The sequence below is a fragment of the Vicugna pacos genome, chromosome 5, assembly GCF_048564905.1.
Source record: "Vicugna pacos chromosome 5, VicPac4, whole genome shotgun sequence".
Taxonomy (NCBI): Eukaryota; Metazoa; Chordata; class Mammalia; order Artiodactyla; family Camelidae; genus Vicugna; species Vicugna pacos.
The window spans coordinates 40,033,665-40,058,331 of NC_132991.1; the positions used below are offsets into that span (position 1 = coordinate 40,033,665).

The window sequence follows — 24,667 nt, forward strand, 5'->3', positions numbered from 1 at the left end:
TGGAGAAATTACAATCAATATCACAGAAATACAAAATATCACACGAGAATATTATGAACAACTCTATGGAAACAAAATGGATAACCTAAAAGAGATAGACAAACTTCTGGAAACATACAGTCCACCAAGATTGAATCAAGAAGAAAGTGACCACCTGAACAAACCGATCACTAGAAATGAAATTGAATTAGCAGTAAAAAACCTCCCTACAAATAAAAGTCCAGGACCAGATGGCTTCACTGGGGAATTTTACCAAATATACAAAGAACTCACACCAGTCCTTCTCAAACTCTTCCAGTAGATTGAAAAGGAGGGAACACTCCCAAACTCATTCTATAAAGCACCATCACCCTTGATATCAAAACCAGGCAAAGACACTACCAAAAAAGAGAATAACAGACCAATGTCACTGATGAACATAAAACAAAAATCCTTACCAAAATACTAGCAAACAGAATCCAACAGCACATAAAAAAGATCATATACAATGAACAAGGTGAGTTCATCCCAGGGACACAAGGTGGTTCAACATACACAAATCAAGCAATGTAATACATCACATCAACAAGAGAATGGACAAAAAGCACATGATCATCTCAACAGACGCAGAAAAAGCATTTGGTAAAATTCAACATCCACTTATGATAAAAACTCTCACCAAAGTGGGTATAGAGGGAACATACCTCAACATAATAAAAGCTATACATGACAAACCTACAGCCAGCATAGTACTCAACAGTGAAAAACTCAAAAGCTTCCCACTAAAATCTGGCACAAGACAAGGCTGCCCACTATAACCACTCCTATTCAACACAGTCTTGGAAGTCCTAGCTGCAGCAATCAGGCAAGACAGAGAAATAAAAGGGATCTAAATTGGAAAAGAAGAGGTTAAAGTGTCACTATATGCAGATGACATGATACTATATATAGAAAACTCTAAAAGTTCCACACAAAAACTACTAGAACTAATCGAAGAATTCAGCAAGGTAGCAGATTCAAGATTGACGTACAAAAATCAGTTGCATTTCTTTACACTAATGATGAATCAACAGGAAAAGAAAGTAAAGAAACAATCCCTTTTAAAATGGCACCCAAAGTAATAAAATACCTAGGAATAAATCTAACCAAGAAGGTGAAAGATTTATACACTGAGAACTATAAAACATTGATTGAGGAAATTAAAGACTTTAAAAAATGGAAAGATATCCCATGTTCCTGGATTGGAAGAATCAGTATTGTTAAAATGGTCATACTGCCCGAGGCAATCTACAGATTTAATGCAATTGCTATCAAATTACCCAGGACATATTTCACAGAACTAGAACAAATCATAATAAAATTTATATGGAATCACAATTGCCAGAGCATTACAGAAGAAAAAGGAAGAGGCTGGAAGAATAACTCTCTCAGACTTCAGACAATACTACAGAGCTACAGTCATCAAGACAGCATGGTATTGGTACAAAAACAGACATACGGACCAATGGAACAGAATAGAGAGCCCAAAAATGAACCCACAAAATTTTGGTCAATTAATCTTCAACAAAGGAGGCAAGAAAGAATATACAATGGAATAAAGACAGTCTCTTCAGCAAATGGTGTTGGGAAAACTGGATGCAGCATGTAAATCAATGAAGCTAGAACACTCCCTTATACCATACACAAAAATAAACTCAAAATGGATCAAAGACTTAAATATAAGATACAATAAACTTCCTAGAAGAAAACACAGGCAAAACATTATCTCACATACATCTCAACAATGTTCTCCTAAGGTAGTCTACCCAAGCAAGAGAAATAAAAGAATAAGCAAATGGGACCTAATTAAACTTACAAGCTTTTGCACAGAAAAGGAAACCATAAGCAAAACAAAACGACAACCTACAGCAAGGGAGAAAATTTTTGCAAAAGACGAAACCGACAAAGGCTTGCTCTCCAGAATATGTAAGCAGCTTCACCTCTGGGACCCCCCAGACTTCATCCTGTGCATCTCTTCCTTTTGCTGGTCCAGATTAATATCCTTTGCTATTATAGCACTCTCATCCTAAATACAGTGCTTTCCTGAGATCTGTGAGTCTTTCTAGTGAGTTATCAAACCTGAAGAGGGTCATAAGAACCCTTAAATTTGTAGCCAGCTAGTCAGAAGTGCAGGTGGCAATGGGAACCCCTGAACTTGTGGCCGCTGTCTGAAGTGAGGGCAGCCTGATGGAGGATAGTGCCCTTAACCTGCGAAGTATGGTCCAACTCCAGGTAGCTGGTGCCAGAAGTCACTGCAGATGGCAATTTAGCAAAAATACTGCTATTTGCACACATGCCAGCAGTGTTTCAAATTATTTCAGGCTGCTCTTTTAAAATCATGGACTTAACATACAAGACTTTTCATTCTAAGAGACTTTGGCAATTAAGTATTACTATATTGAGACTAATTTACATCAAAATTCAAAATAAATGAGTGTTTAATAAATTAATCACAGAACTCAAAGTCCCAGTTGGATCACCTAGTAGGTGATATCCATTCCAACTGGGCAGGAGGTAGAAATAGCATGTGGTTCAACAGAACTCAATCAGAAGAAGGTACCAGAGAGTCACTTCTTACAACTAGAGTATTTCAGAGGTGAAATAAGCTTTTGAAATCATTTGGTTCTTTTTTAAAACAGTTAAAACTGAGATCCAAAAAAATTAGTAAAGTCAATCTCTTAACTCTTTCTATTATGCACAAGAATTAACTGTTCGTTAGAATGAATACCTTTAAATTAGTCTCTGCCCTTGAGGACTTTACGAACTTAATTCACCCTGTACAGCAGTCAGCCAGCAAAGGTACATATATAAACATCGTATGATGGTCTATTTTTATGTATAGAGTCATACATACATTTGTGTCCTAAAAAGCTAAGGTTATAACTGAGGTTATTTTTTAAAGCTATACATAACCAATCACAGAAACTAAATAAGAATCAATCAGTAAATTTCTTAAGGGCCTGAAGCCTGGTAAATATCACATTTGGTGATGCTGGTGAGTCAACAATGATGGATTATGATCTGTTCAAAGGGAAGATTCAAGACTATAAATTATTATTGCCAGGCCCCACTACTATTTGATGAATTTTTTTTAAGTAGTAGAACTGTATTACCCCAGAAATTCACCTGAATCACCAAAGTTTATAGTACTTTTTTTTTTAAGAATGAAATAATAAAGTTATGCAGTTTCATTCTGGATAAAAATTACTTAACTGTGCACATGTAAAATGTGCATTCTCTGTGACTATTCTTCATGTATGTGGAGTGCTCAGTTGGTTTATACTTTTTTTTTTATCAACATCAGAATATAAAGGTTATTTTAAGCTTTTAATGTATACCTTACCTGACAAATATTTCACTTTTGCTATTAAGAAGACAGCTTGCAAAAGACCTGGTACAGTTCTTACTATAGTTTCCAGGATTGAGGTGCAACGTCTGAGAAGTGGAGAAAGAGGCTGCCCAGGACTTGCAGGCTAAACAAATCAACAGATCATTTTATTAGTTTATAATAGTATTTAGCTAAGAATAAACAGGTATTACTTGTAATGTGAAGAGCAAAACCACCTATTTTTCTAAAATTTTTCTTATTCTATTCACTGTCCAATCTTTACTGTAACGAATTTATCTCCCTGGGATCTATGAACAGACTATATAAATAATGGCTTTTGCTCAGTAAAAATTAACTGTGAAATTAATATACAGTTATAATTTGATAACATATGAAAGGTGTATATGTACATATCTGTTCAAAAACTTTTATCACGGAGATATATCTGTTCAAAGGAAAGATAACAAGAGGTAGAGTTTCTTGCTGGAATTGAGAGTCAAGGCAATGTCAGTTCTAACCCTAAACCTGCTTTGTGATTTACTCAATTCAGTAACTTTCACACCCCCTAGAATACTGGAAGGTCAGTTTCTAGGGAATTCAGATCTGTCATCCTAATAAAAATGTGAAGGTAGAACACACTCACATCTCAGACTTCACTGTCCCCGCGTTTCTGCCTGCCATGTTGCAGGCCTGCACAGGTTTTCCTCTTTTTATCAATAGTGAACATGACAACTAAAGCAGTACTAGACCATGTTTTTATCATTTTAATGGCTGTCTACTCACCCAGCCTTTATCCATAGCTATCCACTCACAACTCAGATGTGGGATATTACAGTTTACGTATAAAATGTTCACTCTCCCAGCTTTGCCTTACGAATGCTTTCCCTCATCTGAGGTACAATCCTCCCCTCAACCCCTTTACACTCCGCATACAGGTTATTAACTGGAGTCCGGCCCATCACGCCTACACGGAGCCATCGTTACTCATGAGAAAGTGTGGCATCTTCTCACTTAGTTGAGGCACAAAAAATATATGCGCAAGAGGATTTTCAGTGTATATAACCACTGGTGCCTGGAATACTTTAACTTCTTGAAATTTCTACCGCACTTGTAATCTATGTAATAAAATTCAGCATTCTCTGTCATACAGCTCTATAGTGGTTTCATATTTAGTTGCCTCCTTCATCAGGCTCAGGGCCTTTATGTGTCTTGAAGATCAGACTTTTAAAACTTCTACACCCAGTAATGGATACAGAGTATATTCTTAAAATATACTTATTTTTTTTTTAGTGTAACAGAAAATAATGAAAGTATAGGTAACAGAGTGAGGTTCTGAAAATGTTCTTTGCCACTTGCTAAGAATTACTTATTGATAATAACCTGCATTTTTACTGTAGTTTCAGTGAGTCATGGGTAAAAAAAAAAGCCCCAGGATTTACATGGACAATCTCTAAGACGCTATCAGTTTGATTAAAAAAATCATATATAAAAGGGCTTAAGAAGTAGAAACAGAGTTGGAAAGACAAGCCTGCCTTTCTGATATTTCCCCATGAAAACAGCATTTCAAATGCTGGTTTGATTCCATCATGCTGATATATTATGGAAAAATGTAAGACCAGAGAAGTTACAATTGGTCTTTTGGGCTGTGACCTTGCGGTGACTGTTCCCTGCCTCCTCTGTCCTGGCCACTTTCCTCTCCTTGTGTCCCTTTGGGCCTTCCCTTTGCCTAAAACATTCTCCACCATATTTCCACATGACCTTCAAGTTTTGGTTCAAACTTTACCACCTCAGTGAGGCCTACCCAGTCCACCTTATCTAAAATCACCAACCCCGACATACTTGTTATTTTCTTCTGTGATCTTCTAACATACTATAAGACTGACTTGGTTATACTGTCTGTATCCCACTAGTATTCACACTTCAGGAGGGCAAGCGTTGTAGTTTGTCTTTACACAACCATTTGCCCAGCTCTGAACAGTGTGCTGGGTGCTCTACAAGCATGTGCTGAATGAATTCTGAATATTGCATGAGTACTGAATAGTGTTTTCCAACTCATGAGCAACTGAAAATAGGTCATGACTACAGAGACTAAGACCAGTCCCAAGGTGTGATTCCAGGGGGATTAGTTGAAAAAAAAAATAGATTATGATAGTCTGGAAAAGGACATGATGGTCAACAAAAGGCAGCATGGGCTCCCTTAAGGAAAGGTCATCATTCTCATTCCCTTATTAACACAGTTACTGTAGCTATAAATCAGGGAGAATACTAAAAGCTACGCTTTTGGGAATGAAATATTTGATAGCACCTGTCATAATATCCCTGTGTTGAACTGTGAGTTGAGTATAATAAAGTCACCTGCTCACTGTCTGTAATAAAGCGTGTTGACTAATGGATCCACATCAACTTGGAATGAACTCCCTGGTAATACAACAGAGGGTTCCATTCTCAGTTCTACTCAGAGCTAAATAAGGCAGATAATGTTTGACAAGAAAGGTCCAAATAAATAACAATCAGGATCCAAAAGGATACGGTAACCTGGATTATGGGATAAATCTGGGGAGATAAAATTTCATAGGGATAAATGCAGAGTACCTACACTTGGGTCCAAAGTTACAGTGAATAACAGATTTAAGGACTTTAGTTAACTATTAATTCAGTAAGAGTCGATAACATAATGTGATTCACAGAAAGAAAGCTGGATGGACATCTAGAGTTAGGGAGCAAAGGATCCAACTAAAGTCTTGAAGGCCAAACCCACATTTGGAATAGTGAGCTTAACGAGGCACTGACAAAATAAATAATATCCTCAGGCTCACAACCAGGGTTCTCAAACTTGGTAATAAAAAAATAAATGGTTGAAAACCTGGAACTGTTTAGAGGAACATGAAAACTAACTTCCAAAATCTACAGTCCGTTTTCTGAATGACGAATGATCCTTGCCTAGACTAAGTAACTGGACTTGCTCCACGTCACTCCAGAGAGCAGGACAGGAGGACCAGTAAATGGGTGAATCTTTTTTTTTTTTTTTTTAACACAAAGCCAAGTCTGACTTAATATAGGATACACAGTCTAATAATCATAGTTACTGAACTGCATCTTTGAGTGCATCCCAAGGTGGAAGGGCACTGAATGAAGATGCTATGGAGTGAATTTACAAACCAGGTGGGTGTCTTTAAACAAATTACTATTTGTTTAAACTCAAGTCTAAGATTTGATGAATTACAAATCAATCTGTAAATCAATATACTTATTAGTTGATAGCAGTCATTAAGGTAAATATTTTCATTAAAATTATCTAATATAGATACAAATACTTCCTTTTAAGATACTGATATAGTCTAACATGTGGAAGGTACTTTATTAGCACCTTTTACAAAACATCATGTAAATGTAGCCCTGAAAATAAGTCCCAGAATTACTTACCTGCATTGGACAGAAATTCATATATTCTGTAACAATTTCTAGCAAGAAATCAGGATTTAACTTCTCAAAGTACTGTATGCCAAGAGGTAAATCTTCTAAGTGTGAAAAATGAGTGTCTAGGACATCATTTAACAAGTTAATAACTTCTTCTTGTCTTTTATTTTTCTTCATGGCAAGAACTGCATGTAAATAGGTTAATTCCTAGAAAATAAGTAAGTAGTTTTCATAAATTACTCCATGTAGTCATAAAGCCATTTATTTCTACTTAGATTTCAAATGTATGTGAAGCACTCTTATGTGCAGTATTTGTTCAAACTTTAAAGTATTAGCTTGGATGGATTTTTAGAATCTTGTGGAAGAAGTAAGTCTAATTTTACATGGAAATAAATTAACACATATAATTACATATTAAAATTAGTATACATCAGTCCTCTAAAATCATTACTAAATATTAAGACATATAAAATTTCTTATTTTAAAAATAGTAGCTAGGAACTACCATCTGATAAAATAGAATACCATACCGCTGATTTTCCAATAGACTGCTGAATTTCACTAAGGAATTCCAGCTGCTGATCTGCTTCCTGTAACTGCCCTTCTATTAACTGACATTGGATAAGTCCTAAAACCAAATGGACAAAAACAGTCAAAATCCACATCATTTCAGGCACGTACACTTCAAGCTAACACAAACAATTAACCAATTTTTTGCCATAATACATTATAGTTTTAGATTAAAAAAACAGAAAGAAGAGTGAAAGGAAATAAAATGAGTAGCTTTGTACCCATATAAAATCAGTTACTAAGGAATTCATAATTTATGGGAATTCTCATAAAAAACTATTCTCCAAAAATTTTTAAGTAAAAATTTTAAAGTTACATGATTTTTTTCTATTGTAGATAGAGAATAGATTAATTGTAGAAAACCACGAAATATGTCTTTTCTTCCTTAATGACAGGTATTGAAAGCAATCATTACTTGCATCTGTAAGAGGAACCTTCATAGAAAGAGTTGTCATACCAATCAGTGCAGAGACACTGGTTTCATCTAGTGTCATGGCAGTCTTATACCACTTCGATGCCTCTTTAACATTTCCTTGTAAAATCTTTTGGTATCCAAGTTCTGCGGCAAATTCTGACTGTTGAGTTAAACTAAAAGCTTTTTCTAGCAATGTTTGAGTCTTTTGAAGAATAAGTTCACTACGTCCACACTAAAAAGAACAAAAGATTTAAGCTGAACTCTAACACTTCTAATCAGATGGAAGATTTAGTTTCATAATATATAGTATTTGTATTTCACAGAAGCAGAATGTAGGAAAAAAATAAAATGATTTCATAACCAAAGAAACAAAACTGCTCTATTTACTATGTAGACAGTGCAGCAAGTTTATCCCCTATCAGAACTTAAATATCCCAATGAGTAGTGCTTTTAAAAAACAGCTATCTTGACAAGCATACTGCTTCTAATGATACTACTGCAAAAGTCAATTTTTTGGAGCTCTTATTCAAACTGCCTCATGATTGTCTTACAATTAGATAAGAAAATCACTACTTTAATGTTTTATATATATATATTTATGTATATATAGCATTATACATATATTCACAGACATACAGAATTGAATCAAAAACTAGGGCAAGGATCTGCTTTTTTCACATGATCCGACAATCTTTGTTTTCAAGTAAGAGAATTCAGCTTATTCATGTCATTTAACAATTAATATCCTTGATCATTTTCTTTCAACTTTATTTTAACAATTATTTTACTTACTTTGTGTGCTTTTTCCCTATTTTTTTCTAGTTTAGCTAACTTTTCAGTCCTTTCATTTCTTACATTCATTTTAAATTCTGCTATATTTTTCTTTTCCATTCCTGATTACTTTTTACTGGATGTTCATAATAAAATTATTTCTTTACTACTATAAAAAAATAGATAGCAACCATTTCCCCCACCAAAATATTCTATTACTCACTTTAAAACATTTTAAAAACAGTATTAAAAACACAAAACAAATACAAAGAACAACCCTAGTCATAAATCCTATGAAAAGAAACCACTTCTCACTTCCTTTGTCTGGAAGACACTTCCCTATCCTTAACGGATTCACAAGAATCAGTCACTTCCTCCATGATGGCTTCTGAGAGTTGGAAACTATCTCCTCTGAACTACCTTTCCTAAGAATGTACCACATATTTATAGACATGCCGTATTTTCACTCTGGGTCATATGCTTTTTGCTGCCTCAGCCTTTGTGACTTATTTCATACTTCCAGCTACAAGTAACAGCTCTGTTAGCACTCTTACCATTCTGCTGAAGGCTATTGTGATCCTATAAAAAAGTTGAGCATTCTGTGGTTCCATGACATCCAATGCATTTTCTAAGTTTCCCAGCTTTGTGGCAGCCTAAAACAGAAGTATCCCGTATGATTTTAAAATAAACTAAGAATGAAAGAACATAATGCATAACATGTATACTAACAAATATTATTTAAAAAGATCTCTGGTTTTATAAATTTCCCCTCTTCCAATGAAATCTTACATGCTGCAAGAGATATAAAAGGTCCTTCTCAAAAAGCTCAATAATTATAAATAATTGCATTTTAAAATGCGTTAAGCAGTTGTTATTGAATGGAAATCTTTAGGTGGGTAAAGATACCCATAATATTCAATTAACTATATGTGCCAAGCACCCTCTTCAATAATTAATTCATGACACAGATGAGATGAATGATAACATATTTACAAATATTCATATTATATGAAATCAGTCCTTGGATTACCTATATAGCCTGGTTTATATTTAAAATATTTTCTAGAACAGAAAAATCATTAAGATACTTAGCAGAAGTAATTTCAATGCCTGGAAGATTTACTGAAGAGCTGTTCCTACTAAGATTCTTCTAGAATTAACTGAAGTGTTTAATAAGTACTTCACTAACCAATTTAACCAGACTGAACACAGACTAAATGTATTACCTGTTACAACACTATTTACTTCAGACTGGATTTTGGCATTCCATAACCCAGTATACAGTCAATGTGTTCATTATTGGAGGAACATGTGCCTTATAAGGACCAATGGAATTTCATCCTAAGCCCATTTAACTCATGTGAACTCAATAAAATTGTAAAAATACTATGAATATTTTGTATGTTCTCTGCATATCCAGTATCACCTGTTAATTAATCACATATATTACTGCACATCAGTTTTATATAGAAACTGCACAAGCTGTAATCAATAATTTTAAAAGCTTCCAAGGGTAGTTTTAACTCTATGATATTTTTGCTCTATTTGTTGATTTAAGAAGCCTACCTCTTTGTTAAGGTGTATTTCTAGGAATCAACTAAAAACTACCATGTCATACATTCTAAAGAGCACTTCAAGGCTCTCATGTAGGTGCATGTATGTGTAACTAAATATACATTTAATACTGGAGATATAAATAATACAACTTACCTTCTCTAAATCCCCCTCCCTACACAAATAGTAAAGGGCCAGCATTCTGAGTCCTTCCACATTTTGATTATCTTGAAAAATTAACCTAAAAAAAAAAAAAAAACCCCACCTCAGTTAATGTTGAAATAAACCTATGTATTTTTATTTGAGGGCTTGAAAAGTTGGCTTGCTGGTCTGACTATTCCACTGTCTAAATAAGTAATTTTAATTAGTAAAATGACACCTGCTTTATGAAAATGATCAATCTCATTTAAAACCAAAAAACCTCTGGATCTTAATTTTAATATTTAAGAAAGATCTGAATAGTCTACTGGTCTCATTAAATTCTGCAGCAATCCTAAATAAAGTATTAGCTAACCATATCCAACAGTATATTAAAAGAATAATTCACCTTGACTATGTAGATTTATTATAAGATTTCCAGGAATGTAAAGATGGGCTGAATGTTAAAAAATCTATTAATATAATTCACAAGATTAAAACAGATTCCAATGTGATAAAAACAAATTAGAAAATACTATTAAAAATCCTTTTAATAATAGGAACAGAAATCAAATTTAGTAAGAAATATGCAAAAGTTACAAAAAATTCCTATAAAACTTTACTCAAAGGCATTCAGAAAAGGAACTGAACAAATGGGGTAAGACAGTAGTTTTCTTATTGAGCATGGTGTGCTACATTGAATCATTAGCTCCAGCTTTTCCACTCTTCCTAGATCCACGCCTTCTGCCAGGTAACTGAGCTGTTCCTCCTACACATGCTGGCCTGTACTTCACTGCCCCCTAACTACAGACTTGGACATTTTTCTTGGCCAATGAGATGTGGACAGGAATGGCAGTGTGCCAAGCCTGTTTCAGAGGCATCACATATTTCTGCTTTGTCCTCTTGCACCTCTGCTGTCACCATAAGGAGAGCTTCCTGCGTAGCTGGCTTGAGCCCAGGGAAGAACACTCATAGCAGAGTCCAAACTGCAACAAGGTGCCACACCCTCCCAGCTGGATCTGAAACTTGAAGCAGAGCCCCATCCATGCCTGGTCTAGATCGTTGACCCACACCAAACGAGCAATGAGTGCTTATTATCACATGCCCTGAGATTTGTGGTTGTTTGCTGCACACTAATAGCTGCCTAATGATAATACTCATTTGGGGTTAAAAAAATTCTCCCTAAATAATTTATAGATTTAACGCAGTTCAACCCAATCTCTTAGAGAGTTTCTTTTTTTAACTTGTTATTCTGATAGTCAACTGCTAAAGAGGAGCCAAGAAAACTATTGAAAAAGAACTGCACCACATAATTTTTTACTGGTTCTGCTTATTACATAGTCCCTCTCATTTGAATAGAAGCTTCATGAGGTCAGGGATGTTTTTGTCTTTTTGCATTTGAGGGTCTGTCTTAGAATAGCCACTCAGATATTTATGTAAGTCAATAAATTCAGTTTTTATGAATCACTATGTTGTCAACCAGAAACTAACACAACACTCACTGTAAATTGACTACACTTCAGTTAAAATTTTTTAAATTAAAATCAAATACAGTGAAATAAAACTAAAAATACTCACTTTTAAAAAAATGCAATGTTAAGGTTTTCCTCAATTCTATATTGTTTGAAAAAAATCAAATTAAAAAAAGCTTACAATAAAAAAGTACACAGATTTTATTTTTTCTCAATTATAATCAGACCCAAAGATACTTATCATCTTTTTTTACTTCACCTCTGTGCTGTCTCAACCGTCTGGTCCCAATCCTGCAAGGCTAGTTGTAGTTTCATTTTCTCCACAAAAGCAGGAAGGAAACTTGGAAAGTTCATTATTATCTGGTTCACAGTCTCCAGAGCACCTGAGTAGTTCTGGCGCATCTCAAGGCATCGTGCCTAATGAAGAAAAAGTGACATCAAAACTGTGATCATGTATACTACATGTTCTCACAGCAGTTATCCTGGAATAAGCAGAATACTAGTGTTTAATATTTTCTTTATTTCTGTTTATTGCGTCTTCTGTAAGGAAGTCATCTCTTTTATGATCAGAAAAAATGTTTTTATCAAAATAAAATTTTTAAATAGCACAGAATAAAAATATTTTACATAACAAGTGACTGTTTCAAAATCTACTTTTAAATAACTGAGAAATATAATTACAGGCTAGAATTTTTAAAAATATTTTTAGAAACACCATAAAATGTTTCTATTTACAACAGAAGAATTACTTTTCAGAAAATATTCCCAGGATATTTGCAAGTAGCATCTAAAATTAAGAGATTCTGTACCTTTTTAAAAAAATTACTTTCAGGCTAAAGAAGACAAAATTTTAAAGCATAAGCAAAATAAAGTTTAAGCTTATCTCAACATTTTTACTTCTAGGAATTATCTTAAATAATTAGACAAGAACACAAAAAAGGATATAGATTACATTTATGGCAGATTTATAACAGAAAAAAATTAAAACAACCCAAAATGACAAGGGATTAAGTTATAGTGTACCTATTCAATAAAACTTAAGGTGGCCATTAAAAGTCATTATGTAAATTTGCAGATCTGTATTTACTGACATGAAGAAACAACATTTACAATATAATAGCTGAACTGATTATCCCCAACAGTGATATTTATTTTCAATTCAGCTATTACTGTATTCTAAGAATTTTTTTTTTTTACAATGTCCATGTTATTATTTTCGTAGTCAGAAAAAAGTAAAGCTATAAATATAGCTAGTGTTTTAAGAACAGATGATGAGGCATATTTATCATATGACAGATTTTTAAATATTTGCTTTTAGATATCCTTTAAGAATAAATTTAGTCCTGGACTATCTCAACTCAAAAAGAGCATACAGCCTCAACAGATGTGCAGAACTGCAATATATTCCTGAAATCAGTTTGAGACTATATTGCCATATAACTGAAGGAAGTATGACTATGCCATGCAGTATGTCAAAATAAATTATTTAAATTTCTCAGTAGTTACCAATAATAGCAAAAAGATTAACACAGGTAATTTTTAAAAATACATATGTCCTTGGAATCTGCCTAAATAGCTGGTAATATAAATTAACAAAATCATGCTGCAAGACCATATCTAATACTTCCTTAGATTATCACCTCCCTGATGAATGCAGCTTATCATATTAAACAAAACTAAATTTGCTATGTACTTGGTTCATATCATTCCCATTTGCAATTAGACTAATGTAAACGTCCTGCTGAATGAACTGAAAAATAAATACATAATAGGAATGGGTTTTATCAGAAAAAGAATTTAAACCAATCTTACATATTAGACTAGTGATTTGGGCTTGTTTGTTTATATCATGTGGATTAAACTTGAGTCCGTTTCTAATCTAAGCTGCTTATATTAACCCTTGAAATAGCCCTACCTTAGAAGATTAACAACTATCTTCTCTTTAAGGAACAGGGAGGAGAAATAATCAAGAAAAACTTTTTCATAAACTTGCTAAATTCCCCAGACCTCTAGCAGTGCCATTAGGTAAAACCTGAGTCCAATTAGTGTGAGCACTAGTTAGCATGAATACTGGTAGCAAACGTTTGACCAAGCTCACTACCCACAGAAACTGACAAGAGTGATGGAGGGACACTGATGACGGCCAACACACTAATACTCCTCTCTTTTTTTTCTTTTTATACCCCTCCTCCACAAATTACTGCTAATTTAACATAGTGTTTTCCTAACATAATTTCTTTTTGCTGAATCAAAAAAAAATTTTTTTTTTAAATTTAAGGCATTCAGAAGGCATCAATGGGACTAAAGAAAGGAACTGAATTTAAACATTCGAACCCACTAACGATTTCTTATGTCTCTGCCACTTGGTCATCCCTCCCATGTAAGTCAGATCATATTATTTCTTTTTTCATTGGCTGCGATCTATCTGGTTCAAAGTCAAAGCCAAAGGCATTACAGAATCAGCTGGCCTCACCTCATTCCCCCTGGGCTCACCTGCCCTGACCCCCACCTTCCTTCTCTCTAGCCTCGACTTCTCTCCTCTTCACTCACTCTGCTTCGGTCTCCAGGCCTCTTCAAGCAATGCCTTGAACATGCCTTAAAGCATCTCCTCTATTTGTAATGTGTCCCAAGCTGCCCAGTCTTTGCTCAAATGTCACTTTCCCTGACTACATCATTTAAAATTTTAAGTTTATACCCTAGCTGTACTTCTCCATCTGTCCCCGACTTATTTATTTTCCATTGCACTTATCACTTTCTAATATACTATGTAATTCACTCACTTATTTTGTTTATTGTCTGTCTCTACCACTAGAACATAAGCTCCATAAAAAAGCAAGAAGTTTTCTTTTGCTCAGGGTACCTCCTGTATGCAGAGCAATGCCTCATGCATTAGACACACCTTTAGACGTTTGGTGAGTCAGTAATACAGAAACCACCACCACCACCAACAGCAACAACAAAAACAATTAAATCTGACCCAAATTCAGGAATTTAGCAGGGAATACTTTTCTAGTTTGTTTGTTCACTGTCCTATACAAATGCAAGTCCCTCCTATAGTTGAGTTGGTAGAAAATAACAAGAAAACTATCTTTTTGAGCTACTTAATTTAGTTGTATTTCAGATTCATTACAAATACATTTAAAAAAATTATTTTACCATAACTCCAACTCACCTTACCCAGCAGAGCAAAAATATCATTTCCATCTTGTAATCCTTCTTCAAAATATCTTAGTGCTTTTTTAGTATAAGGTTCTTTTCCTCTTGTAATATCAAGCCATGCTCTCAAAACCTGTCCCTGTGAAATGAATAATTCTAATCATACTTCCATGTGTTTGGAAATAAAGAAATGTTGATGAAGGAGTCATTTTTATTTAATTAGTAATAAAAATCACTATCACATAATGCTATGAATGATAAAATTGTGTAATAAAATTGCTTTCAAGCTTTTGCCAGATCAGTGTCTTGGCAACTATTAGGAATTTCAGCTTTTAAGATTACTACTGTGCTCAATATTAATAAGCTTGACAAATATTCCATTAATGCTAAATAACCAATATTCTTACTTGGGGCTTTGCTAGTAAATTATTAGTAACTGTTTAAACATATAATTCAATACACTATTAAGAATTAGTTACCTCTTTTGGGCAAACAGACCAAATAAACTAAGATAGGAAAACAGAAATGCCTTGCTTCACATTTATTAAAAATTGAGATAATATGGCAACTATCTTCTCCTTAATCTGACTAGTCCAGTAAATTTCAAATGAAAGGATAAAATGGCCTCAGAAATTAAAAAATGAAGAAGTCACAGATGTTCACTTTCAGAAATGTTAGTAAGCCAATGGGTTGTAAAGTTTATAGAATTAGAAAGAAGATGGATACAGGTTCATTATTTTTCTTTTTAATGCCCAAATAAAAAATTATGAAATCTGCTTCTCTATCACAAAGTTTCCAGGTTAATTCATAAACTTCATAGATGTTTAAGATTTTATTTTCCTCCCTGTACCACACCTTAAAACAGATGAGATTCTCAAACAATGCTATTTCTATTCACTAGATTGGTGTCCTTATCTGAACCATTTTAACTACTGTCTCTGTGTGGATGTCCCAACCTCTATTTCTTGTTCAATACCTCTTCTAAACTTTTCGTTTTCTAAAAGCTCATCTACTATCTTCCATCTCCTTGTTCTGCCAGAGCCTGAAATACGGCATGTCTTAAACCAGTACATCACCTCCCTCCAAGATCCCTTCTCATCCCAATGTGTTTTTCTATTCATGTTAACTGGCCTCTGAATCATCCATTTAAAACCCCAGAGAGACATCCTTGGTGTACCTGAAACTTCAGTATCTTTCCCCTGCTATTTATAATCAGTTGACAAGTCTTGTATTTAACAATTCTTAAATTCCTACTCACTGTACAATATTTTACTGTAGACCCTCAAAACTTTCTGCCAGGAAGTATTATCCTTTTGGGCTGCATTCTAGTTTCCTCCCAGGTCAGGTCATCCTATAAACCATCGCTAAGTTAATCTTCTGGATTTACACTCTAATGATATCACTGACATGATTAAAAACCTTTATACAATGAAAAAGAATATGAAAAGGAATGTATATTTGTGCAACTGAATCACTATGCTGTACACCAAAAGTTAACAACACTGTAAACCAAGTATACTTCAATTAAAAAATAAATAAACCAAAAAGCAACAACAACAAAAAGGTTTTACTGACCTCTAGAAGCTTTTCTTCCACCTTCTTCATCTGGGTACCCCGAGTTCCCATCAAACACGAGGTTCTCACTATCCCTACAAGCAACATGCCTCCAGATTTTCCTCATTTCCCACTTTGGGAGTATCTACTTCCCTTTTCCATAATCTTTGCTTGTCGAAACTGTACCCACCTTTCAGGTTTGGGTTCAAATGCTATTTCCTTCAAGAAATCCTTCCTCATTCTAACATTCAGAGATGTGATCTCTCCTTGAGTACTGACAGTGGTGCTTAGCACAAAGAGCAATCAGTGATAACTTACTTCCCATGCATTTTCATCACATTTCTCTCATGTTATTTGTCAGTTTTCTCACAGTATTAGCCGGGTATGTGCCCTGTAACACTGCTAGATGATCCACCCATGAAAGTAACATTACGCTATTCCTCATTTTTCTATCACTAATAATAATAGAATAAAATAATGGTGCCCTGTGTCTACAGCAGTCTGATAAGGAGAGTGGGAGGGAAAGAAGGAGGAAGGAAAGGAGGGGAGGAGTTGGGGAGGGATCTTGTCAAGAGCTAATAAAGAGCATGAAAATAAACAACCGTAGGGAACCACAACTTTATCAAATTATAAAATATTAAAATAAAGCTGTTATTTATAAAGTATGAATAGAGGGGGCGAGAGCAAAGACTACTACTGGATCTGTAAGTAACAAAAGTTTCCTCTGAGGTTTAAAGGCAGATACTACTGAATATGTAAATAACACAAGCTTCTTTTAATGTTATTTCAAAATAAGAAAACCATCTACCTCTTTACTGCCGTTTGACATTTTGATCATTCGGTCAACATATTCTCTCGCCTTATCGTGACGACCAATGTGCCATAAAAATAAGCCTGCATGGTACAAAGCTTTTGGGCCAGCTCCTTTACGCTGCTCCTTCATAATGGCATCTGATTCCAGAATAGCTTCTCTATCTGAGAGAGGAATAAAAAGTCATTAAATAAAAACTAAACTCTAGATCAAGAGTTTTTAACAGGTCAGATGGTTCACAGCAGAGAATACAGTTCTCTCTGCAGCAGCACTGCCTAATAGAAATAAAAAGCAAGCCACATGTGATTTAAAATTTCCCAGCAACTTTATCAAAAAAGTAAAAGGTAACAAGGAAAACTGATTATAATGATATGCTTTACTTGACCCAATATATACAAATTATCACTTCAACACATAATTGATGTGAAAATTATTAATGACATACTTTTTTTCTTACTAGTTAAAAGCTGGTATGTATTTTACACAAAGCACAGCTCAATTAAAGTGCTAAATTTCCTTCAGAAATTTGATGTGCACTTATATTTCATAAAATTTATAATTAAAAAAGTGGAATCATATACTTGTTCTAAACATACCTAATAAATGAATCAAGAGTCAGCTTTAAATTTAAAAGTAAATTAATTAGAATTGAATTTATAAGGTCAAACAAGACGCATTTCAAGCGCTAACATGTTTAACGACCACTGTAACACATGCTCCAGTTGTATAGTTTATGTCATTCTAGAGGCAGGAAGGCTATATATATGCAATTTTTAAAAAAAAATAAGACTTGAAAAACTTAGCAATGAATCTAAAATGATACAATTATATAGGGGAAAATCCAGGAATACTAGTGAAATCACCCAATTCAATTCTTAAATATATAAACATATCAGGCTGCTTTCATGGGCCAGTGAATGGTAATACAAGTATTGTTACTTACACAGTTTAATACTGACTGCTCAATGGCTCCCTTAAAAAGATGGTCTGCTTCTAATAACCCTCATCACTCTATTTAATCTGTTAAATATGTGCTTAGGGCACAAGTGTCAATTAGATTCAAATCCTGGATTGAATCAGAATGTGGATCAGCTATGCAATAAGGAAAAAGAAACATCAAAGTTGAGGGCCGAGATTCTGACAGAATACCCTTCTGGAATTGGCTACCAAGGAAAGGTATGTGACTCTTCCTTTTAACTCTAAAAATACATATTTAAACTTAATGTGGAATTACTAAGGGACAACTTTCAAGAGTTTAGGAAACAAAATTGTTTCTGGAGAGCTACAGATTGCTTGGCAAGAAAATTCCGTCTGCCCTGCTCTCAATACACCTACTTGAATATCTTCAGAAGTTTTCATGAAATAGTCCTGAGAGAGAAACAGAACTCATCAGGACAGGAACAGGCACTGTACCTTCCTGCCCAGAGCTCCATCAAGTCCCTCGTAGGGCAACAGTCAGTGGTGATACCCTCTGCAAAGCTAGCTCTTGCCGGAAGATATCAGCTCGATATTCTCAATGCATCACAGCCCTTTTATAATCAGGACTTATATCAGCATTCAGGAAGAATGTACATGAAAAATCTAGGCCCTCCCCAGGCAATACGGCAGGACGCCTTGCCCCTTCCTGAGCTCAAAACCACTCAGCACCCCCTATGGAGAAAGGCAGAGTGAGTACTCAGGTGTCTCTAAACAAGAGTTCTATCTCCGTATTTTCAGTGTCCTGGAAATCCCATTTTCCAGCAGAATCGATTCTCTCAAGAATAATCAAATGAAAGCTTGATTCTAGGAAGAAAATATTTAGTAATATTACTATTATTATTTAAAGATTTACTGACTACAGCTTTCCTATACAAATTCTCTGCTCCGGCTAACACACTCCTGCTGGAACACAGAGAAAGGGGATAGAGAGGAGCCTAATCCTGAACCATTTCCATGTATCTGCCCACCAAGTTCTCCTGTCTGACAAATATGCTTCATACTCCAGCTGTCCTTAAAAGACAAGATTGGGTCTCCACTTTCCACAATGCCTTCCCAGCCTACTCCTATGGATAAATAGTACACACACTACTTTCAATTAATTATGGATTCATTTGTTTTATTTTCTATCATTTTACTGAGTAGTAACATTAGAATTTAATCTTTGTGGATGTGACATTTTCTTTTGTCAACTAGATTATAAACTTGATGTCACAGATTACTTCATACAACTCTTTTGTATTCTCTTTTGTATCCAACTATATCTGACACAGTCCCTTGCAGAAAGCAGGCAGCTGTTAGATTTATTTATTTGCTAAACACATTTAACGTTTTAAATAACTTTTTATTGATGTGCGCAAGTATACATGGGTGAAGGAGGTAAGTGATACTTTGCTTAAGAAAAAAACTGTTTCCAATATTAAAAAAAAATTCTATGACACTTAGTAATTGCCTAATTATTTGAAACAGGATTTATATTTACAGTGCTATTAGCTGTTACTGGACATATACAGCCATTAAGATACACTAAACATTAAGACAGTTCACACAATTTTAATTGCTGGTTTATGCATAAAGTTCCTTCTATAATCTAGCCATATTTCCCAGTCTACTACTGGATACAAATTTACTGAATATCTTCCAGGAGCTAACCCCTCTGATGTAAAGGCTTTCAAGAAGCTTAAGACACAGCAGTAGAGAGAAACTGCACGTAGCGTTCTATATATTTGCATGTAAGTGGTAAATCTGGCTGCTACTGGGCATTTTATGTATATACCTGTTTTGAGCTGTCCTTATTTTAGTTTAACCTTTGTTAACAAACATTCACCTTTTTGTCAATTCAAATAATCCCTATATACTAATGAAACTGCCACAGGATATAAGGAACATGAAAGCAGTATTTCTTGTCTGATAAACTTATAATCTGGTCAGGAAGATAAAAGAAATATGATATAAATAGTACCTACAGACAAAATACAATACAGTATGATCAGATTGAATGCTGTGGTAATTAGAAAAAAAGTCAAAATGAATTGAGTAGAAAAAACTAAGCATTGTACTTAAATACTATACCTGGATTGGGACTCATTTTGTGAGCATGTATCAGTGCAATTAGAGAACAAAGTGATACATCCTGTTTATTTTTAATGGCCTCAAATTCTCGAAGAGCTTCTTGAGTTTTACCTAAAAATCAAAATCATGAAGTGAAAAATTCTTCTTAGTGCAAAACAAAAATTTAAAACTTACAGAACATGTTTGATAATTAGCACATACCTTCCATTAATGTCCCATAGGCGTGATAAAACCTGAAGACTGGGTCACTGCCATACCTCTTAATTCCTTCACTGGCAACAAGTAACACATGATGGAAATATCTCTCTTGACAATAGTAATTAATCAAAGTCTGAAAGGAAATAAAGACTAAATATTAAAAGAAATTCTGGTGTCCTGAAATAGTCTAAGAAGCAGATATTAACCTAAGATCTCGTGCAATCTAAAACTTAGCTGATGTATTTTTTTTTCTTCCAAGTTCTTTAAAATATTGTTAAAGGCTAGCACTTAATACTAAGGAATGTAGAACACAATGTGACTGAAATAACTCAATGTTTTCTAATAATTTCAATCTTTTTTCTAATCTATTTGTTAATCTTACTGTTTTTTAATTAATTTGCTTATCTATCTTTGGGGGGAAGAGGTAATTAGGTATATTTATTTACTTATTTTTAGAAGAGGTCCTGGGGAATGAACGCAGGACCTTGTGCATGCTAAGCATGAGCTCTAGTGCTTGAGCTACATTCTTCCCCCCATATTTGTTAACATTACTGAAATCGGGCTACTTTCTACCACTTTCCTTTGCCCACTTTCTTAAAAAGGTTTTAGAAAATGGGAAAACAGACAAAAAAGCAAGAATTAAAAAAAATTTTTTCCATTACTCCATTCCATCTTCCATTGTCAGACTACAGGTTCTTTTAGAAAACCCTTGCCTCTATTTTGTTTCTATAGCACCTCAAAGTAATGCCAAATTAAACTCAGCAGTTTATTGTCAAATGTTATCTTGTTTTCTGAGTTCTACAACAAATAATTGTCAGTTAAAAATGATCTAAACTATTTTTAATGGAAATCACTATCTTTAAGCTTTTTTTCAAAATTGTATCATTTTGGTTTACAAGGCAGAAAACTACTATCAGGAGATCTTAGTTCTGGTTTAACTGGGTCTATGGCTTACACCAGTTCCCTCAGGATCACAGCTAAGGGCTTAGCTGCTAATCAAAGAGGGAACATATTCACCATCAATGTGATACACCTGATTCATCTCCATAAACCAATACGGGCCACCCCACACCTACCTAGTCTGACTCTACAGCTCATTTGGCAGAAGTCAGAAATGCAGATGAAGCATTGATTGACAGGATTAAAATGAGTGTCTACTCTGCTGTATACCAGAAACTACAGATTGTAAATCAACTGTACTTCGATAGAAAAAAAAAAAGGTCAATTGGTCGGTCAAAAAAAGAAAAAAAAACCTAAATATTCAGAAAAAGTTATAAAATAGCCAGTAAGTTTATAAAAAGATGCTCTACGTCAGTAAAGAGCAGAGAAATGTTAAGTCCAACCATCTGTGCCCAGGACAGTGGTCCATCAATGCTCAATGAATACTTGTTGAATTGAGTAAGAAAAAATGAGTGTCTAGACAACTTTTTTTTTTTTTAAACAGTCTATTGTTTCTGGAGAGCTCCAGTCCACATGCTTCTCTGGTACAATTAGGCAATCGTCCTCTAACTTTTACTGTTTCCTTCCTATGGTTACTCTTCTCCATTCCCTTCTCTGCCAGTTTCTGCAAAGCATGATCTGGACACCAATTCCAAGACCCCCACGGCACACCTCAGTAAAGTGCAGTTTTCCTCCAGAGTCTCTTCCCTAAGGTTGCAAATGACCTCTTAGTTTGCCACAACTAAGGACACTTTTAATATCTTACTTGCCTTCTGTACAGCGTTTAGCATCACCAAGCAGCTGTAACTCTCCTGAAAGGCAGCGGCATGTTATCACAAAAACGACATGGACTTACAGGTGAAAAGACCTGGTTTCAAATTTCTGGTCCCTCTCACAGCACCTGTTTGCTCATCTGTAAAACGCTGTTAGTCATTTACAGATGATTGTGAGGATTAATTAGGAGATCATACGGTAAAGCCTCTATTCTGAAATAAAAAAAGAGTTCCTCCAAATCTCATATGTTGATGACATAAAAAAACCAAGATCACTCATCGCAGGTCCAGATTCCTACTTGCATTTTCCCCACCACCCAAGCCAGACATGGAGTCGGGAATCCTCTCTTCCCACTTGCACAGTCCCCCAACTCCAACCTGTCAGGAGGTCCTTCCTGTTTCCCTGGTCTACTTCCCACTCCCTGCACCTCTGACCACGGTCCTGGCTCAGGTTACTTGTTCAGTCCAGGAAACAGTTACTGACTGCCCACGAGTGCCAGGCACTGTGCTAGGTACTATGAATATGAATGATTAGGATATGGTTCTTGTCCCCAAATAGCTTAAAATTTTCAACCGAGACAAGAATCTAAAGACTATCTGAAATACAATGTAGTAAATGCAAGAAAAGAGCTTATAAACAACTGTGGGAATGTAGGAGAATGAGGCTAGGATATGGGAGGCTCAAACAGTAAAATGAAGGGAAAGATTCCTGGGGAGGACTTCAGACTGGATTTGCACACACACCCACACACTCTTCTTGCTCCCCTTTCATGATTCCCAAGGCACAGGAGTTAGCCAGGCAGAGGTGAGAAATGAGCAGTGATACACAGGGATGGGGTGGGGATGGAGAGGACCAAGCCACCCTACAGGCAGGAGCAGGACTGGCACACTGTGGGCTCCGGGCCGTATTCGGCCTGTTGCCTGTTTTTATATAGGTCAGCAAGTTAAGAACAGTTTGTACATGTTCAAATGCAATGTTGAGGAAAAAAACAAAAGAAAACTATATCATAACACGTGAAAATTATATGAAATTCAAATTTCAGTGTCCATAAGTTTTACTGAAACAAAGCCAAGCTCATTTGCTTGCTGCTTATACGCTACCATGGCAGACAAGAAGCCACACAGACCTTAGGGCCAACAAAGCCTGAAACACCTACTACCTGGCCCTTTACAGACAAAGCTTGCCATTCCCTGTTGCAGAGCCTGAAGCACAACAGGAAGCACCAGACAAGAGGTTGGAGAGAACGCCAGGGTCAAGACGCGCCTCAGATTTAGCTGCTCCTCTAGTCTAAGTGATGTGGAGCTAAACAAGTTTTTAGCATGAAAGTGTTTTTAATAAAACGTTAACTTGGGTGGCAGTAAAAAGATAAATTTAAGGTAATAAAAATACTTGAGTTTAGGGGAAGGCTTCACAGGAAGATGTTAAAAAAAAAACTTTAGGCAAAAAAGCAAAAGACACTCCATCACTCCTTATCATGGCCAAATTGTCCACCATCCACTCATCACCAACATGGTACACGTGTTATTGATTTGTTTACTGACTAACTCTCCCTCCACAAATGTAGGAAGGTTTGGAAGGGGTTTTCTTAGCTTTATTACTGCAGGGCTCAGAATAAAGCCAGACACACAGGGCATTCAAGAAACATCTGCTAAATTAATTTAAAAGATTTTCTCCATCATTAGGCTATAAAATCTGTGAAGGCGAGGACTGCTCCGCTCTGTGAACCACTATCTACAGCTCCAGTGGACACCCAGTGAGCCCTCTATCAATATGTGCTGAACAAGTAAATCAGTGAACAAATGGAGAAGCCATCAAGCTCCAAAGTAACTTATTCTGAAGCCTCATGTCTTTGTTTTCATATCATTTCTTAACTGGCCCGTCTTTCAATATTTGCTGAATGGATGGATCAGTGATAAATAAGGACGACCACCACCCTAAAATAAAGACGCCTCCATTTTCAAGCCCTACGTCTTTAATTGGTTCCATACAATCTGTGCTTTTTACCGTCCCGCGGGCGAGCTGGCACTAGTTTGCTCTAAGTCCTTCAAAACCGCACCCAGGAGGCGCACTAGGAGTCATATGTTGACCAACTCTTCCGAGCAAACAGAGTACAAAAGTAAAAGCAAACACAACACACAGGGTGGGACAAGCACACTAACGGCAATTCAGAAAGCAGCGCGCGGGGAAGGCTGCCCCCGACCTCCAGAGTCCAGAGCCCGCGGCGGGAGAGCCGGTGGTGGAGCTTACAGGCCCGCCCGCGAGGCGGGGGCGCCGCAGGGTAGCCGCGGCCTCGCCAAGGCGGCCCGCGCGCCCCAAGCCCCCCAGCCCCTCACCACCCGCAAAACCACACAGGGCCAGGTCCCGCCGGCTCACCTTCAGCGCCTGCGAGTCCATGGCTGCCCCGAGACGCGGCCCCGGGCCTCCGGAAGGTTCTACCGCCCCAGCCCAGCCGAAACGCCAGGGGGCCGGGCCGCGCTGCCCAGGCCCAAATCCGCTCGGGACGC

General features: G+C 35.9%; 1 protein-coding gene across 1 annotated transcript in view; it reads right to left on the reverse strand.

Annotated features, from left to right (window-relative positions):
- Positions 1-24,667, reverse strand: part of TTC21B (tetratricopeptide repeat domain 21B) — a 69,479-nt gene extending 44,812 nt beyond the window's left edge. Inside the window, exons 1-12 of the mRNA XM_006201090.3 lie at positions 24,537-24,667; positions 20,454-20,583; positions 20,253-20,363; positions 17,202-17,368; positions 14,856-14,978; positions 11,943-12,100; positions 10,230-10,314; positions 9,074-9,172; positions 7,791-7,980; positions 7,294-7,391; positions 6,770-6,970; positions 3,362-3,491 (exon numbers count right to left, since the gene is read on the reverse strand). Of these exons, the coding sequence (XP_006201152.2) occupies positions 3,362-3,491; positions 6,770-6,970; positions 7,294-7,391; positions 7,791-7,980; positions 9,074-9,172; positions 10,230-10,314; positions 11,943-12,100; positions 14,856-14,978; positions 17,202-17,368; positions 20,253-20,363; positions 20,454-20,583; positions 24,537-24,557 (1,513 nt within the window). The 5' untranslated portion in view covers positions 24,558-24,667. The remainder of the gene's footprint in view (positions 1-3,361; positions 3,492-6,769; positions 6,971-7,293; positions 7,392-7,790; positions 7,981-9,073; positions 9,173-10,229; positions 10,315-11,942; positions 12,101-14,855; positions 14,979-17,201; positions 17,369-20,252; positions 20,364-20,453; positions 20,584-24,536) is intronic.